This window comes from Lonchura striata, chromosome 5 (genome assembly GCF_046129695.1).
Source record: "Lonchura striata isolate bLonStr1 chromosome 5, bLonStr1.mat, whole genome shotgun sequence".
In the NCBI taxonomy this organism is placed as follows: domain Eukaryota; kingdom Metazoa; phylum Chordata; class Aves; order Passeriformes; family Estrildidae; genus Lonchura; species Lonchura striata.
Genome location: NC_134607.1, coordinates 23823411 through 23841192, shown reverse-complemented (window position 1 = coordinate 23841192; position 17782 = coordinate 23823411). Strand labels below are relative to the sequence as shown.

Here is a 17782-nt window from a genome sequence, read left to right as displayed (position 1 = left end):
GAGCCTCCCTCAAGGACATCTATTAAAACCACACTGCTCAGGTTTGATTTATTTAATATTCCATACAAAAAAATACGCAGCTGATGTCTGTTCTACTTTATGAGGCAGAGAATCTGCGTGGATGTGATAGTCTCAAACCTGGCCTGCTGCTCCCTCGGTTCTCGCACACACACAGCTGCAGTGAAAGTGTTTCTGCAGATGCATCTTCCCAAAGAGTATTTTCCATAGGGTATTGATTGCCACCGGCACCCCTCCTTCCTCTGCTGGGAAAGTCATGCTTCCTGCCACCACTGTCCTTCAGCTCCAAATCAGGCAGGAAAGCATTTGTTGTGTCTGCCTGCTGCTTTTCAAAGCCTGACCTGTGCCCCAGGGTGTTTTGTGGGGGCAAGAAGCTGGCAGAGGAGCTCCCCCGGTCCAAGTCTGGAACTGGTTATGGCATAGTGATTGAATAAAAGGAAATACTCATGATTTCTAAATGAGAGGGGGATGCAGACAGGAGCCATCATCAGGTCCATAGGGGGGCTTCCCTCCCTCGTTATGAACAGGTCAATGTCCCAAAGGAGAACCAAAAATAAAAAGAAAAAATGCCCTGGCCCAACAAATCAACAGTTCAATATATCATAATTGCAAGGTCTTCCCACTTGATATGAATCCAACTCAGCTTCTGCAAATTAGATTTTTCCAGTCAGCGGAGGCAGGGCCCCTGGCATTCCCCCTGAGAGCCCTGTGTTGGGTCCGAGGAGGATCTGGAAAGAAAACAATTGATTGAGGGGTTTCAAGGACACCAGATGTCTTACCATGCTGTGCACAGTCCCACAGGTATTTGTGGCACTTTGCAGCACCAGTCCCATGCCTGCTACAACAGCCAAGGTCAGTGCTCGACCACAGCCCCTATTTCAGCCCCTCACAATATTTTTTGGCCGGTAAAAGCCAGGTTGTGCTTGCCAGGCAATGCCACTAGCCTGACACTGGCAATCAGCAGGATTGTCCAATTAGAACATCCAGCCAGAGGATCGGTGGGATAAGTGAGGCCACAGCGTACAACAGAGATCACCCTTCTGCCCAGGCTCCCCCAGCAGCTGCTCACAGCGGGAGGTGCAGGCACTCCCAGCCGGCTCTGCAGGGCCGGGAGAGGCGGCTGGGCCCTCCTGCCTCACCTGTCGCTGCTGCAGTTGCTGCTGTTGCTCCATCTGCAGTTTTTCGGTTTCAAAGACGACAGGAAGAACCAGAATCATAAAGGAGGTGGTCCCAATCCACAGAGCTGCCCTAGAGAATCTATCAAGGATAAAGAACCCTAGGAATCAGTTCTTATTGGCACAATCCCGCGTTTCCCTTCCGTGCCTCAATCATAAGCCTGCCTCCAAATTCAACCCCGAGCTCCGCGGTGTCCCCTTACCCCCTCCCTTCCCAAGCCGCCCATAAACAAAAGCCGTGGCTCTGCCGCTCCCGCAGGCCCCGCACTGCGCTACCAGCGGCCGAAGCCACCGCGAAAGCCGGCGGAGCCGCTCCGCGCCCCCGCTCTGCCCGCCGGGCCCGCTGCGAGGGGCTCCGGCCCGGCCCGCCGCCCCCTCACCTGTACATCTTCTGCGCTACCGTCAGCGACAGGTCGAACGTAGCCCCGGCCGCAGACCGGACGCTCTCGGGGAACATCTCCGTGAGTCCCCACAGCCGCTCCGCCAGCGTCTCGTCCAGCTGCGGGCGGCACCACCGCGTCAGGCCCCGCCGCACGGCCCTGCGCGCCCCGCGGGGTCACCGCGCCCGCCTGGCCTTCCCCTTCGCCTGCCCCGGTACCTCCTCGTCGTCCTCCTCCTCCTCCTCGAGCTCGTCCTCCAGCTCCTCAGCCTTGCCCGCGCCGCCCTTGGGCAGCAGCTCCTCCGGGGACAGGGACGCCGCGGCCGCCATCGCCACCAGACAGGACGGGCGGAGCGGCGGGCGGAGCGCCGCCGGAAGCGCGGCCGCCCCCGCTCCAGCCCGGGCGAGGCAGCGGCCCCTGGCGGCCGGGAGGAGCACCGCCGCCCCGCCCTGCGGCCCCCCGGCACGGCGCCGCGCGTCACAAACACCCTCAGCACCGGGCTTTAATTGCAAGGTTTTATATAAAATATGCAAAACTCTCGAGAACGAGCAACCGCAGCGTCCTGCTCGCCCAAGGCAGACGGTAAGGCTTGTACAAGCGGGCTCCCCAGAGGGAGCGGCAGTCTCCCCGATTCGGTAAGCGGAGAAGGCGAGCAGCAGCCCTCATGGAGATGGATCGTCCCACCGCCTGCTGCCCGGCTGCCTTAGAGAAGAGGGTACCAATGCTGGGCTGCGGTGAGGAAACGCAGCAAGGTAAAGTGCTCTGAGGAAAATCGTGTTAATTAACAGCGCTGTGGTGCCAAACCAGCCATTAGCAGTACCCACAGCACCACACAGCGCTGGAGGCATCTTGGCACTCGTGGTCCCGTGAAATGAAGTACCTCCACACAGTACCGACACGGCTGGGAGGCCCAAGCCAGCCCCAGCATCCCGAGGGCCAAGGCCCAGAACCAGCCTGGCCATCTCTTGTTCACTTCTTCCTCCGGCTGTGCTGCTTCAGCTCCTCCAGCTCCTTCTCCATGAGGTGGGACTCGGCAGTGGTCTCAGAGAGCTGGAACACACAGCAAACAACAACAGGAGGGAGTTAAAAGCTCGTGAGGCTTTTCCAACTTCACAGCACAACAAAGATTTACAAGCCACAAGCCAGGTCCTGCGGGAGGCAATTTGTTCCTGTTGAGCAAGGGGGAAGCTGCCATGTCACGTTTCACTGAGATCGCCTGGAAAACCTGGAGAGCAGCTAGTGCTTCTGCTAAGTGTTCCAGCCACAAAAACCATTTTCCAATTTTAAAATACATGAAGATTAACAAAAGAAAATATTTGTTCAGAGTGACATAAAGGCTAAATCACTTACTTACTGAGAATAGATGTGTGTTCTATTTTACTCAATGTCTCTCCATATTTTAAGCATGAAAGCTGTGATTTCTGGGTAAGGTTGAATTTTGGTTTATTTACTGGAAATTCTTTCATCCACAGTTTTACACAGAGGACAGATGTCTCACCCCTCATGACAGCAGATGGAAGCTTTAGTCTTCTGTGACCAAAAACAGTGGCTGTAACTCAGTTTCTTAGCTGGGGCAGAGGACAGAGTGGCAAGAAAAATGCCATATTCTGTGCAGAAGGGGAAACAGGAGACATGGCACTTGCAGGGGCTTCTCTCCTTTCAGTCACAGTGTTCACAACAAGCTCTGACATGGGGAGAACCTTCCCCTCATTTCACAGAGGGGATCAGGCTTTACTCCCACAGTCACTTTGCCATTACACCCGTGTTGCACAACAGGGTAAAGCAGAAAGTGGGGTGCCCTGAGAACAGCCTTTTTCAGGGGACCCAGAACCCTTTGCTCAGGCATCCCCACTGCTACGGGCAAGCAGGAGCTGGGCAAAGGCTCACCATGTCCAGCAGAATGTCCACTTTGAGCCGAAGCAGGTTGTTTTCTTCCTCTAGCTGCTGGTTTCGTTTGCGCAAGCGTTGCAGTTCCCTGCGATCCCCCAGGAAGCCTCCTGATTCTTGGAGGAAAGAAGGAGGTCAAAATACAGATTGTCAGCCAACTGTGGCTACTTCAGACCAGAGCAAGCTGAGCTGTACTCTACCTGAAACCCAGTGGCCATTTTCGAACTTCAGGCTCTGGCCAGCAAGGTTCATTGTGGGGGTGCCGTATTCCAGGCCCAGCTCAACCTCACGGGTGGATCTATCCAGCTGCAGGGAAAAGATCACACTCAAGAGTTTCACAGAATTCCAGAGCCACCCCCTGCTCTCTCACTTCTTAGTGACTGGCATTCTAGTGGAAGATACTGGTGCAAATGGCCCTGGAGCCTGGAACCCTACTTTGGTCATGTACTGCTGCAGTAGAGCACTGGCTCCTCTCACTGCCATCCCTGCACTTTCTCCCACCTACACACTCATCTCCCTGCACTTGGAGACCACTGATGAGTTTTCAGTGACACAGTTCTGGACTGCAGGTGGGGTGATGATGATTCTTCCCTGAGCTATTCCATTTCTAGCTTCATGGACAGTCACAGTAATCAGGAATGGTGCTGCACTGCAGGAAGAAAGCAACACAGTTGGAATAACAGAATATACTGAGTTGGAAAGAACCCACAAGGATCACTGAATCCAACTCCTGGCCCTGTACAGAACTGTCCCAAGAGCTGCACTATGTGTCTGAGAGTACTGTTCAAACACTCCCTGAACTATCAGGCTTGGTGCTGTGACCACTGCCCTGGGAAGTCTGTTCCAGAGCCAAATCACCTCTGGGGGAAGAACTTTTTTGTGCCCCAGCAGCAGCTGGGAGCCCTTGTAAGGATTATAGCACTCACAGCAGGAGCCACCCACCTCTGCCACCAAGGCAGCGCTGCTGCAGCAAACTGCAGGTGCTGGGACTCACCAGGTGCAGGTTGGACAGCGAGGCCCATTTCCTGGGGGGGGTCTTCTTCGGGCTGAAGGAGTTCCCAAAGAGGGGCATCGCACGCTGCTGGCCAGGCCTATTGGCTCCTGAAGGAGCAAGAGAGACACAGCGGGTCTGGGGCTGTGGGCCAAGGGCAGTGATGTTCTCCCCAGGCAGGCTGTCCCGAGGCAGAGCCCCTCATTCTCTCCAATGACGTTATCCCCAGGCAGAGCCCCCCAGCTCTCAGGCCAAGATAGAGATTTTGAGTGAGGGGCGGTCCTGGCCGCCCCCCTGCCACTGGCACCAGGCAGCACCAGCCCTCCACGGGCACGTCCCTCGCACCTCCAGCGCCACGTGGCCGAGCCGGGCGGGGGACAGGAGGGACGGTGCGAGGTGCCGGCCCCTTCCCCCGGCCCTCCCGCCCCCGGCCGGCACCCCCAGCGCCGCGCGGCCGGCACCTCGGCGGGGGCACGGGCCGTACCACCCTAGGGCACGCCGAGGAGCTGGAAGGGGAGCCCCGCGGGGCGCTATTCCCTGCACGGACCACCACCGGGATGCTCCTTTGTTCTGCTCCACCCCCCCCCTCCCCTCCGGCATCTCACTGGCAAGAGCGGAGCCGATGAAGAACGCCCCGCAGCCCCCATTCCCCCCGCGCCGCAGTGGTAGGGTCAGCCCCGCGGTGCGGGGGCGGTTGGGCCGGGCTGTTCCATCGAGCTTCGCCTTAATTCCGGGGGGGGCCGCACCTCTCCGTCGGGCCGCGCCCGCTCCGGTCCGCCGCCGGTGGGATCCGCCGCGTGTCCCGGGAGCGGTTTGCGGCCGCCGCGTTGCCGTGGCGACGGGATCCGCGGCTCCGCTCCGCCTCCCTGGTGGAGGTAGACGGGGGCGGAGTGCCGGCAATAGGCTCGGGGGTCGGGCTGTGCTCGCGGGCTGCGTCAAGCTGGGGCCGTGCTGGCCGCGCTTTCTTTAACACCTTCCCGAAAATGATCGAATCGCCTGGGAGAGTTGTTAGCAATGTTTTTGGTGGGGATTGTTTGTTTATTTTTTCAGATATGTAACTAAACGGCCATTAGGCAGAGAATATCCTGAACTGGAGGAACCCATCCGCACTGAAATTAATGCTTATCCGATAAATTGAGATTTTCAGCGTACTATGCAAGCAGCTATTAATTAGTTATTGCAAATATCTTCCCTTGCTTGGGAACGTTGGAGAAGTGGAGGAGGTCTGTCGTCCTGGACTGCACGAGTTCAGGGGATGATGGGTGAGGAGCTGGAGAGAGCAGAACCGTACAGAATCACAAAATCACTTCAGTTGGAAAAGATCTCTGAGATCATCAAGTCCTGTCTTTGGCCAAACACTGCTATGTGAACGTGACCGTGACACTAAGCGCCATGCCCAGTCTTTTCTCAAACACCTCCAAGGGCAGTGACTCCACAGCAGCAGCTCCTCACATGCCTTCCTTTGAAGCATCCTGATTTTCTGTGCACATTGCAAAGTCCTCCCTTTCAGCAAATGAGGGATAAATTTAGATTCCTTGTGTTACTTGCTGGCTTGTATTCCATGGAGGTGGCAGTGGCAGTTGGTTTGGATATTTTGAATGAATGGCATGGGTATGTAACACATATCACCAGCACTTTTTATGTTACAGAGGCAAAATTCCACTCCTAAAGCATAAAATAATTCTGCAATATGTTAGAATAGCAATCTGAAGTTACTTCCTTCATTGTTAAAAAAGCTTGTGTTGAGGACTTCCTGGAGCTTTCCTGAAAAATTTTGAATTAATGAGGTACTAAGATGCTGACTTTAGTTAAATAGGAACAATAAAGACAAGAAGAAAAAAAAATGGGGCAGGCAGATAAAAGAAGAAGAAGAAAATAAGAGAATCACCAACATTTTGATTTGGTTTGTACATGCATTAGTACTCCAGGAAAAAAAAATATATATCTAACAGACTTTCATTCCCAGACTACTTAATTGGCACCCTGCCTTAAATGAACCAGAAAATTGCTCACTTGGAATGGAAATTGGAAAAATAGCACAGTTAAATCCAATGACTTGAGACAAGAAAAATCTCTGGTGCTGCTGTATCTTTTGGTAGTCCAGTTAACCAGTCTCTGGTTCTTGCAGGACATATGCTATAAAAACAGTTGCTTTCAGACCCAGTATACCAGAGTCTGTGCACTGGAAAGCAGTGATTTTTGCAGTAAGAAAAGTGATTTTAATGGGGGGGGGGGGGGGGGGGGGGAGTAAACACCCTTAAAAGTAGAATAAAAACTTGCTGTTCAGAGCAAGATCTTTGTGAAGTAGTTGTGGCTTCTATTACCATTTAATACCTATATGTGTGTGCATATATCGCATAAGAATGATGAAAGGAAGGTCCAGATAAATGAGGACAAGAACTGTGGAAGAAAAGCTGAGAGCATGTAGAATTATAGTTTTGAAATGAGAAAATAAAGGCAGCTCACCTGGGTGCTGATAAGAGCCAAAGACCATACAGGATAGTGAGGGACTGTGCTCACTTTGGTTGGGGTGTTTTTTTCAGCAATGTTCACCTTCCTAGAAGAAGCCTGTATGTTTCAGCACAGTTGTTGTTTGACTTCTTGTGCTGAGCAGGATGAGTATTGTAGAAATACACTGTAATTATTGTAAAACTAAACTGTCTCATGCATCTGGGGTCTCAGAGTGATTCTCTTACTGCTTCTTCTGTGGAGCAGAGACTTGGAAAAAGCCAGGCAGCTCATCCCCACTGCCTTGGCATGTGAGGTGAATGCTTCCTTCTGTGCTGGGTTGCTGTGCCCATGGTGAATAATACCTGTGTGAATGGTCTCATAGTTGGTAGGGCTTGTCAACAAGAGTTCAGAAATCTTCCCCTGGAGAGTAAGAGGAGGAGACTCAGTGTCTTGATTTCTGCTATGATTTGTTTCAGGAATCTTACTTCTGCATGGTTTCATTTCTTGCCAGACACCATTTCTGTGAAAAATGCTATGGAATTTCCTTGCTGCACCAACCTCCCAGGGTATTTTGGCAGCAGCTTTTCATCATTGTTTCTCCACCTACATCAGGTAGATACCGAGACAAGAACTGACTGTTGTTGTTTCTAGCATTGTCTCTCACTATATTGCAAATACATACATACATACATATATTTATATATAGTTTGACATACGATTTTCGGCTATGTTAAGAGCATTATGGTGTAGTAGTGTGCATCCTTCTGTTCCTGTCGCTCTGTGGGGAAAAGAACACCTAGCACACACTCTTTCTCCCAGGACAATAACTATCACTTAGGAACTGCAAAAGCCCATTAAATGGTGAAGAAGCTGTATGTTGCAGTCATTGTGTAAGGAAGCTGCCTATGTTCCCAGGAAGACATCTTTGAGAACACTGGTGGAAAGCTAAAAGATTGACAGGATGAAGATAGGGCTGTAGCACATGGCAGTGTGGAAATTTTGGAATAGACCCAAGCTGTTCTTGGTAGCCTAATTTGGAGCATCTTCTTCAGCTTTTTTGGCTCAAAAGTGATAGAGAATCTATAGCTTAGATGTTCTCAGAGCTGCTTTTAACTCCACAGTGTTTCTCTTGCTTTGTTTCATATATGCTGCAGGATTATTATTGTTCTCGGTTATATCAATAATTACAGGGAAACCCCATTGACTGGCCAATTCAGTAGATTTACTCTAGGCCTACTCTGACATCAAAGAATGTATTTATTTTAGTTTTTGTATTGAAAGTTGCTACATTGCCTGGTTGTTATGGATAGGTAAGGCTTTATAAAGCCTTACCTATCGGTAACACCTGGTCGACTAAATGAGACTGAGTTTAAAACCTGTAAACTAAAACTTTTTTGGCATATTGAAATTAATTCCCTGCCCCAATAAATTTTTTCAGCAGTGAGGTAATTCTTGTTGCTTCAGTGCTGTGCAGTTAAAGATGTCCTTTCTTTTAGAATCCTAGATATTAAATACCTCACCTATATTTTCTTGACAAAGCCGACACTTATTTTTCTCTCTCTGCTTCTTTATTTCATTATAGCTAACTTAAGAGATAAAAGAACAGCCGTTTCACTGCTTTGTTAAGAAATGTGTTTTCCTCCCTTCTTCACTGTCACAGATTCCACCACCAGGAGGCCCTCATTCCAGTGCTTATAGCTAGGCAAAGGAAAAACAAGGAGAGTGAACTGGAGAAACCCATCCGCACGAAAGTAATCTGAAATTAATGCTTATCCTATAAACTGAGATTTTCAGAGTACTGTGCAAGCAGCTATTAATTATTGCAAATATCCTAATATCCAACTATCATGGATGCCATGACTTTTGGAGATAATGGAGTGTCTGTCACACCCTTCATTGAATAGCTGAGTGATAACCAGGGCAGTTCATGTTTGTCTTCTGGATGGATCTTAGTAACCTAAAAAAATAATAAAATGCAGTAAAGCACAGGTTATATTTCTCATCCCTCATGTGTGCCCTCTATCAGCCAACAAATATTCCTTAGCCTACTTTGCCTTTGCCTTCTCTCTTTTCGTTACTTAATTATTCACAAGTTCTTAATTCTCTTTCACTTTTCACAGCTGGCTTTTATAGTGTCCTAAAAGTTCTAAATAGCTGCACTAACACTCTTTCTGATCGTGCTATTTTGCTAACCAGACCTTTAAATAAAGGAGGAAGGAGAAATGTTTTTATCCTTATTCTTTTGCCAAATCATGTACTTCTTCCCTACTGGCTTTTCAAAGCTGCAGTCGTTCCTTTGGCTAAAATGTAGACTTTGTTATTCAAAAGAACACTGTGTACATGATATCTTGACTAAAAAGGATGTAGAGTTGCCATTATTTTTTCCTTAAACCCTATTTATTTTTCTCTTCACTGCTGAGTCAAGCTTTGCATACTGGCTTCTGTGCTTGTTTCCCGTGGTCATGTTTCAGTACTGATGAGTGCAAGACACAGCTTTGCAATGCAATTTGAGAATGGATGATAGGTGAGAACATTTTTGCTCCTGTCAGGAAATGCAGGTCCTGCAAGCTGTAAGTTACCCTCAGTTGCAAACTGAGTTACCCCTTGTCTTTCAAACTCAGTTCCTGCCCTCCTTCCCTGGATTCACACATACATACAACATGTTTAAATTTGTGTTCTTTGGCCTCTCTAATATGTACTAACATGTAAAACATGTATCCTCTGCTCTAAGAAGCAGAAAAAGTGTAAATGAAGCCATGCATTAAATATGCAAAGTTCCCAGGCCTCTAAGAAGGTTTTCCAATCATTGCTCACCATTCTGGCCACACTGTTCACTTGAAAGAATTTACACAAATACACAGGCAGTTGAGCCACTCACATGCTCTGGAGAGAATCCATTGCTTCCTGACAGACTTTGCCATGAGGCTGACCTTGGTGACTGGAAGACCAAAGGTTCAGAGAGTATGTGCAGCCCACATAGCAGTGAAAGCTCGTGTTAAGCTTTATTTCACTCTGTTCCTATTACCTGGATACTCTTTGCTTGCTTCCACATTTGCCACATTTTCATGAATGAAAAAAAATTTCATTATTTTCCTTGTCTCTTACTTTCATAGTCATCTGTTTCCATGGCTCGCTTAAGATGTCCTTTCCAGGAAATGCTGAAACTTAAGCCTCCAGTCTGTATGTTCCTGATGACCAGATTCTGGAAAAGGGAATACCAAGGAAAGGGTCTCAAGCATCTCTCTGTGTGGGTTGGTGTTTGGTGCTGTTGTAACCTTTCACCACTGGCAGCTGCTGGAGACAAGATGTTTGGCCTTTGGACTGCACTGCTGTGTTGTTTATAAGGGAGAGCAAACAGGGCCTGGATTCTAAATTCCCTGCCAAGGTGGTTTCATCTCAGGCCTCAGAAAATCATCAGCTGTGCTTTGCCTGTACAAACAGGCACACTTGTGTATCATGAACTGCACGATGAGATTCTGTGAAGCTCAGTGTGTATAGCATGCCCATGAAGGTAGAAGTGCTAAGTATTCTTTCCCCGTCCATGTTCTTTCAGCATTCCTTCTGTACTTTCACTTAGACACACTGCAAGAAGCTCCACTAACTGGGACTATTCCCAGTAGGAACCAGAAAAATTCAAGATTAACAAACTGCCGTCACCAAAGAGAGTCATGAGAACACTGAGGTAAGCATTTTCCCTAGACCCTGCTAATCAAATAAGAATTTTATATCTAACCTGGGTGGTCTTTTTACCCCCGCAGGATGCCTTGATCTATAGGTTACTCTACACTAATTCTTTATGTTAGAAAGGTATACCTGTGGATGGCCTCTTACCAAATGCAAAAATTGGAAGTAATATGGTCTTTAGATTATGTGGAGTCTCCAATAACATGACAATGGACTGTGTGGCCCAGAAAGTCCTTTTGGATATCTGCTGCCAGCTCATATGCAGATGACATGGCTTTTCAGGCATTTGAGGAATGCAGATGACAGCTCACCAATGGTCTGCACTAGTCCAGGATGCAAATTTAGAACCCACTTCTATGAGACCTGTGAAAGCAAGGTACAGGAGTATTTACAGCAATAAATGGGAGATCCGGTTCATTTTGGTTTCTTGTTCTGTGTTGTTCCCTGGGGTATAAAGGGATGCAAATATGAGACATATTAGGACCAGGCAGAAGATGATCTTGGTAGGTCAACAACTGTCATACAAGTAGCTGCACAGTGTCAAGTGCGTTCACCAGCACTAAAGCTCATTGGTTCACAAGGGAAAGCGAACTCTGAAAGTATAAATTTTGAATTTGCATTAAATACCCAAACCAAATAAGCCATAATGGAGGGCACTCTCTCTCTGAAACTGAAAATAAAACATAAACTAAGTATTGGATTCTAAACTTAGGAACTGTGTTTTTCATTCTGCCTTCCTTCCCCAGATTCCTTCAAGATGAGAAGCAGTTCAGAGAAGACTGGTAAGACTGGTAGGAATGCAGGACAAAAATATATTCACAAATATGTGCGGCCTGCAAGTGGATGTGTCACAGAAGCTCAGGCTTTCATTTAAAGTATTCATTACTCTTAATGAAATTTTCCTTGTCTGACCATCCAGAAGCCACTCTGTCAGTCACCCTGGGACTGAAGCTCTTTCTCAGTGGGCAGTTCCAGTGACCCAGCAGGTGCCTCACTTGACTCCCTACACCCTCCCCACTCCCACAGTCAGACCAGGTTTCCTTACTGGCTCAAGCTGAGATTTCCCTTAGTAGAGTCTCAGACATTTGGATCCTTAAAATAATTTAACCATGGCTCAAGCTAGGTGCCTCCAAGAAGGGACCCCAAAGAAAGCTCTGAGTTTTTACCTCCTCCCAGTCTCTGTGTGACAAAGTCCTGGCTCTTCCTGCTGAGTCCTTGGCTCCTGCTGTGTCTCAGTGTCCGGTCACCCGGCTGTGCCACAGGTCCTGTGCCCACCAGGGTCAGCGGCAGTTCCTGGCCTCTTCCCTGGGGCTCTCTGGCCTCTCTGGGGCTTGCCAGAGCCCAACCTGTGGTTGACACTGCAGCTGCACACCAAGCTACTAGCACTGAATGTGTTTCTTAACACTCTTCATCTTGTTACTGTAACTGAAAAGGTTGTCAGTTTGGGTTTGTTGGATTTTTGGGGTTATTTTGTTCATCAGTTTGTCAGATTACATAAAACAGGAGTTGTTCCGTAACCATTCAGAAAGATTTTCTTTAAGTCCTTGGCAGAGGTTCTATCACCCTAATTTCAAACACATGACCACAAGCACCTTTTCCACTTCCTTTGCTGTTCAGGGATTCTTATTTGTTGCAGGTCATCATTCCCCAAGCAACACTCACTGCCTATTTTGTACTCACTGGCCAAGATCCAAGATACAGCAGATATTTCCTTTAGAAAAGAAATAAGGGAAGACTGTGGTACAGGGAAAATTATACTTAACTTTGAATTATGCACCAAGTGCTTAAATATTGTAAAGAATCTCATCTTTTTAATGGGAGGGAAGGCATGGCATATTTAGAAACTGGTTCCCAGCTCATACATCTGTGTAATTTGATTCATTTCGGAAATAAAAGCAAATGAAAATCTGAGTATCTGAAGGTTTAAATCTTGTCGCTCTGAAAGAAAGGGAAATTGTTTTCATGGGTCAGCAGGCAGGCTGTTCTCACAATTCATTCATTCATTTACAGTTGAAGTAATGTGCTACTTCAGTTCCAAGATTAAACAACTGGTAGTGATAATTTGTTGCCAGGGATCATGTTAAGCATGTCAAGCCTGGTGTAAAACACGGGAAAGCTTGTAATCAAAATCGGGACAGGTGAGCCAGTGCACAGTGGGCTGCAAAAAAAGGATAATCTACCAGTAAAAAATGGGGATTGCAATATTCAAAATAAATTTGATATTTAGTCCTATTTGATATTAGTCCTAATTTGATACTTAGTCACCTAGGTAAGTAGTGACACTTTCCAAAATGCTCCATAATAAGCACTTATTTTGCAGTCAATGGGAACTGCAGGTGCCCACCACTAAAATTTTACTGCTTAATTATGAGGCCCTGATTTAATTCCTTGTTTGGTATCTTGAGACCTGAATAATCTGGATGATGTAGCATAATGCAACAGCATGACTACTGTAGCTGGGTAGAGAGTAGCAAATTACTTTGAAATGTCTAACAGAAAACCATGGGAATTTTTGACATGTTTTTAGTTAGTGTTTTAGGAAAAAGGAAAAATGCTTATTTATCACACAAAAAATGGAAAAGCTCTAAGCACTGGGAGCAAAGAGAGTAAGGGAGAAGGAAAAAAAGCAAGGGAAGGATATTTGGGCAAAGCAGCATGGAAGAAAGTATAAACAGTGGAAGGAATGGTAGTGGTAAATGCACACAGGCTGCATTGAGTCAGAGGCTGGGAACACTGAACCGGATACAGAAGCCTGTGAGGATATTCAAAGCTGGTGTTCATAGAGTCAGACATGTGTTTCACTACAAATGCTTAGGAATGAAACTGAATTATATTGCTCTTAAATAGAAGTTAAGAACAATACCTACATTGCTACACACTTTGTGAATTCTCCTGTATTGTACATTGAAGCAGGGAGGAGAGGTGGGGTCAGAAGTAAGAGGTGATCACTCACAAGTCTGTCTGCTCTGTTAAAATCCAGAGCCCTTGAAAACAAGCTGGCAGGAGAGCAAGCTATTCTCCTTAAAATCTGAAATTAGATATAAACATTTTCTTTTCTATTTACTCATGCTGCCAATTTCTTCTCTCATCATAACACACAATTTACTCAGTTTTTAACTTGCTGACTTCTACATATTTTTGTAATGAAAGTTTGTGTTGCCACATGTCTGTCAACAAGTGGAAGCAAAATCTTTGGCTTCTCTTGACCAAGCTGAATTGAGCTTGGTTTATTTTTTCTCTTTAAATAGTCACTATGAGAGCAATGCTGATGGAATCCAGGTCACTTTTTATTTTTTTGAATCCCTGTCCTTGCTTATGTTTAAGTATCATCCCAGTGATACTGCCATGCTAGCCACATTCCTCTTGCCACAGGCAGGACATTGCCATCACAGCATGTTAGAAAAAGCCCTTTAACTTGTGCTGCTTTGTCACCGTGGAGTGGCAAGTGGGAAACATATTTCACTATGAAATTATGCAGGGAGTGGAATTGGGGAGAAATTAGTTTGCTTATAAAACTGTCGTAGAAAAATACAGTAACTATTTGATGTTAGTCTAAATTTCTATCCAGGCTGACAGACTGAAACACACAAGTGTGTTGTGATGCGTTAATTTTGTGAAAGAAGTTTATGGAGTCAGTAAATCTTGAAGGAAGAAACATTCCAAACTCATTTCTGTTGGAGACAGCTGACTCGGATGTGAGCTTTGTGGACTAATTCCATCAGTTGCCTTTTACTAAATAAGGACATTCCCTGGTGTCCTGGCTATTTTGCAAGACTACAGTTGCCTTCTATGACCCTGAAATTTCTCCTGCCATTTCAACAGAAGAGAATGCTTTTATTCCTTTTCCCATGACTGCAGCATGGTGCTGCTAGCACTAGTGCTGCTGTATTTTACCCGAGACATAGCTGTGTTTCACTTGGGGTTGGGCCAGATTTTTTAAAGAGAATGCATGAGAAATAAGGCATTAATCCTAACAATATGGTAAATTACTGAAATTCTTTCTGGCCTTCATTTCTCTTGAAGGAACTGAGACATGGACAAGCTTCTAGCAAGTACCATCCTCATCAAACAAGCAAATCTTCTAAGTCCAAACAAGTAAAATACAAGCCTGTGACTTTTCCAGGTATATAATGCAAAGCTTGAAAGGATAAGAAGGAAAGCATTTGGAAACTGTCTCAACATATGTTTGAAGCTAGAGGACTAAAAATAGCACCTTGTCCTAGAGAGGCCTGCTGACATAGCTGATTTGTTGGCACCTATATACACCCTGTAATTAAAAAAAAAAAAAAAAAAAAAAAAAAAAGATTCTTAAGGGCAGTTGCTCATGTAAAGGCAGTGTAGGCAGTGTGGAAGTGGGATTGCTTTGCACATTTTAGTGTTGCTTTTTTTCAGTTTTTCTCGCAGATTCTGCCCCTAAGCCAGTAAGGTCCATACCCATTACCACTTAAACCCTTTTGTCTTCCTGAGAAGAATGGGTGAAAAGATATTACTCCTTTCTTTGGAAGCAGATCCCCTAGCCTTTCAAAGATACTTGAATTTCTCCTGAAGTGATATCCAGGAATAACCTTCACCCAGACAATTCAGAATCCTGGGCTGATCTGTAGGTGCTTTTACTTTAGAAAAGGTTCTTCAAGACCACTCAGTAATTTCTAACAAATGCCCAGATGAAAGATGGTTGTTGTTCTCTTCTTATCTCCAGTTTACTTCTGCTGCATCAGCAGCATGTGATAACTGAGGCTGGGGAACTGTGGCTGGTCAGTTAGGAACATCTCATGGCTGCAGTTCAACACTGAATACAATTTTGAAATCAAATATTTGAATATCTGTGGAGTTGCGTTATGTATATGTTTTATTATCCCTGTATTATGTATTGGTTTATTCCTTTGTACCCCCGTGTGCAACTTGGTTTATCCCCAGTTTTCCCGCCTTGTCCTCCCTTCCCGCCTTCCCAGTATCTATCCATCACCTTGAAAGAGGCATTTTACCCCCCCGGGTGCCTTGTCTATCACTCGGTGCCCCTTCCCATCCATCCAGAAGCTTCTACTCAGGGCACCGGGTGATTGGGCGAGGACCTGGGGCTCCCCCCATATCCTTCCCCCATTGGACCCCACCATATCCCCCCATCCCGGAGCCACCCCCTATCCCTATCCCCATTGGTCGTTGGATACCCCTCCCTTACAGTTTATAAGCCAGTGCAAGCACCTTGTGCTTGTTCCTGTTGGCTGGCACCGTTCTAGGGTATTTGGCCCCGTTGGGCTACAATAAACTCGGACTTAGCCCCCAGCAGGATCCGCTCTTCATTTACCACCGCGAGGCTTGCTAGCGCTGCCCGGAACCCACAAAGGCACTCTCCAAACCCCAGCTGGGAGCGGCGGAGGGTGCCTCCATCGCCCGCCCTCGCCCCACAAGAGCTAGCCGGGGCTGAGAGAAAAGGGATTTGGGGCGGGAGCGCGGCAGCTGGCGCCCAACGAGCGGCCCCGTTTTCGCGGCGTTGGACCCTCGTTTGAGGATTTTAGGGTCGCGCAGACCTGAAGAATCGTCCTCCTGGCCGTCAGCTACCCCGGCGAGAGCAGACCCACGTTTTAGTGGGTGGCACTCTTGGGGACAGGATCGGCAGCTCTGGAAAGCACCTCCGGAGTCGATTCTCTCGCGGAGAAGCCCTGCGATTGGTTTTTCTTTTCCACCCTTCCCTCTCGGACCCCTGTGGTTTGTGAGTATAGGGGCCCCTGGGGCTTTCCCGGTCCTTTTTTTTTTGGTTGGTTCCTTTCCCCTAGGTTTTAGGGGAAGGATCCCTTTTTGGTGGGTTTCTTTTTCCCCGGGGTTCGGGGAAAAAATTCCTGTTTTTGGTGCTTCCCTTTCCGGGCGGGAAGCTTAAGGACCGCGACAAAGCCGGAAGTGTGGTCTTTTGTTTTTCGTTCGTGTTTTCCCAATCGTAGGCGCTGCAGCACGATTTAACATCTAACAGCCATGGGTGCAAGGCTGTCCGTGCCGCAGAAGAGCATTTATTCCCAAGTTGTGGGTATCCTTTTAGTGGGGGGAATTAAGGTTAAAAAATCTGAAGTAAAACGGTTCGTTCAGTGGTTGTCGCAAACTTTCCCTGACATTTCGCCAGCTAAATTATACCAAGCCCCTTTTTGGGAACAGGTAGCGGGGAAGATCCTGCGACAGTCAGATCTCTCTCTCTCCATATTCACCCATTTGGCTCTCCAAATTCGCGATATAATTAAATATCGCTATGAAAGTCTGCCACAGCCAGCCGCAAACAAACCGATCCCCAGTTCGGCGGATAGTTCATATAACACTACTCCGCTTCCCTGTCCCTCAGCCCGGTCGCTGCAGTACGATGCAGCGCTCGCCGCTGCAGCGGAGCGCAGGGCAGCTGCTGTCGCTGCTCCCGAGGCTGCGGCTGCGGCAGGCGCTGCAGGAAAACTGCGGCAAAACTCTCCCTCTCTCCCGAAGTCGGGTATTATCAGACAGGCATCCCGGCATTGCCCGCAGGCAGATTCTGGCCCCTCTGAGAATACCCTAGACACCCCGCAGAGCGGTGCAGGCACTGTCTCTGCTTCTACCCGTTCCCCTTCTTCCCCGCGCTGTACAGCCCCGTCCCGTAGAGACTCCGTTCGTTTTCAGTTATCCCAGACCCCCGAAGATCCCTCATCCCCCATCCTCCATCCCCAAACCCCACGAAATGGCTCCCCTTCTTCCCCCTTCCCCAGGACACAAGATGGAGGTGACCGCGTGGGTTTTCCCGCCACTCGTGCTCCTTCTTCCCATGATCCCTGTCCTCCCCCCTCCCATAATCCCTTCCGGCAGACCAACCCCTTCTGCTCCCCGGATTTCTCCGCCCACCTCCCTCCTCCACCCCCCGTCAACTCCCCCTCCATTGAATTATTTAACACCCCACCCCTCAGCTCCACCCCCGGGGAGGGGAGTCCCCACCATACCACTCCCCCTGCTCCAGACCAGGCCTCGTCCCCTGGTTCCCACGACCCCACTTCCAGTTCCCACGCTTTCGGTTCCGGGGGGGGGGAGCGTGGGAACCCCGATCCACCCCAGTCCCTACCTGCCTTCTCGGCCGCACCTGTCACCTGTACCCCGCGGCGGGGGGGTGGGCCCCTTGCACAGTGGTCCCCCATCCCCCAGCAGACCATCAAAGAGCTCTGCAAGGCCAAGAAGGGGTTCGGGATGGAAAGCGA

The 17782-nt window shown here is 48.1% G+C and overlaps 2 protein-coding genes across 2 annotated transcripts; both read right to left on the bottom strand.

The window, feature by feature from the left end:
• Positions 1 to 37: 37 nt before the first annotated feature.
• TOMM22 (translocase of outer mitochondrial membrane 22) lies at positions 38 to 1954 on the bottom strand. Its single transcript, XM_021553967.2, has 4 exons — positions 1792 to 1954; positions 1574 to 1692; positions 1158 to 1275; positions 38 to 746 (listed from the first exon to the last, which is right to left on the bottom strand). Exons 1-4 carry the CDS (start codon positions 1900 to 1902, stop codon positions 672 to 674), a joined length of 423 nt encoding a protein of 140 aa, XP_021409642.2. The 5' UTR covers positions 1903 to 1954; the 3' UTR covers positions 38 to 671.
• Positions 1955 to 2070: 116 nt separating this feature from the next.
• On the bottom strand, positions 2071 to 5343 carry CBY1 (chibby 1, beta catenin antagonist). The gene is made up of 5 exons (XM_021553988.2): positions 5198 to 5343; positions 4455 to 4561; positions 3661 to 3766; positions 3461 to 3576; positions 2071 to 2623 (listed from the first exon to the last, which is right to left on the bottom strand). Exons 2-5 carry the CDS (start codon positions 4530 to 4532, stop codon positions 2543 to 2545), a joined length of 381 nt encoding a protein of 126 aa, XP_021409663.1. The 5' UTR covers positions 4533 to 4561; positions 5198 to 5343; the 3' UTR covers positions 2071 to 2542.
• Between the last annotated feature and the right edge of the window lie 12439 nt (positions 5344 to 17782).

Bases quoted from the DNA above. Each gene is read 5' to 3' on its own strand.
- CBY1 (XM_021553988.2), bottom strand. From the start codon at position 4,532: ATGCCCCTCTTTGGGAACTCCTTCAGCCCGAAGAAGACCCCCCCCAGG. The intron at 3,577-3,660 runs GTAGAGTACAGC...CTTTCCTCCAAG, and splicing joins AAATGGCCACTGGGTTTCAG to AATCAGGAGGCTTCCTGGGG. The intron at 2,624-3,460 runs GTGAGCCTTTGC...TGTGTGTTCCAG, and splicing joins TGGACATTCTGCTGGACATG to CTCTCTGAGACCACTGCCGA.
- TOMM22 (XM_021553967.2), bottom strand. From the start codon at position 1,902: ATGGCGGCCGCGGCGTCCCTGTCCCCGGAGGAGCTGCTGCCCAAGGGC. The intron at 1,693-1,791 runs GTACCGGGGCAG...TGCCGCCCGCAG, and splicing joins AGGAGGAGGACGACGAGGAG to CTGGACGAGACGCTGGCGGA. The intron at 1,276-1,573 runs GTGAGGGGGCGG...TATCCTTGATAG, and splicing joins GTAGCGCAGAAGATGTACAG to ATTCTCTAGGGCAGCTCTGT.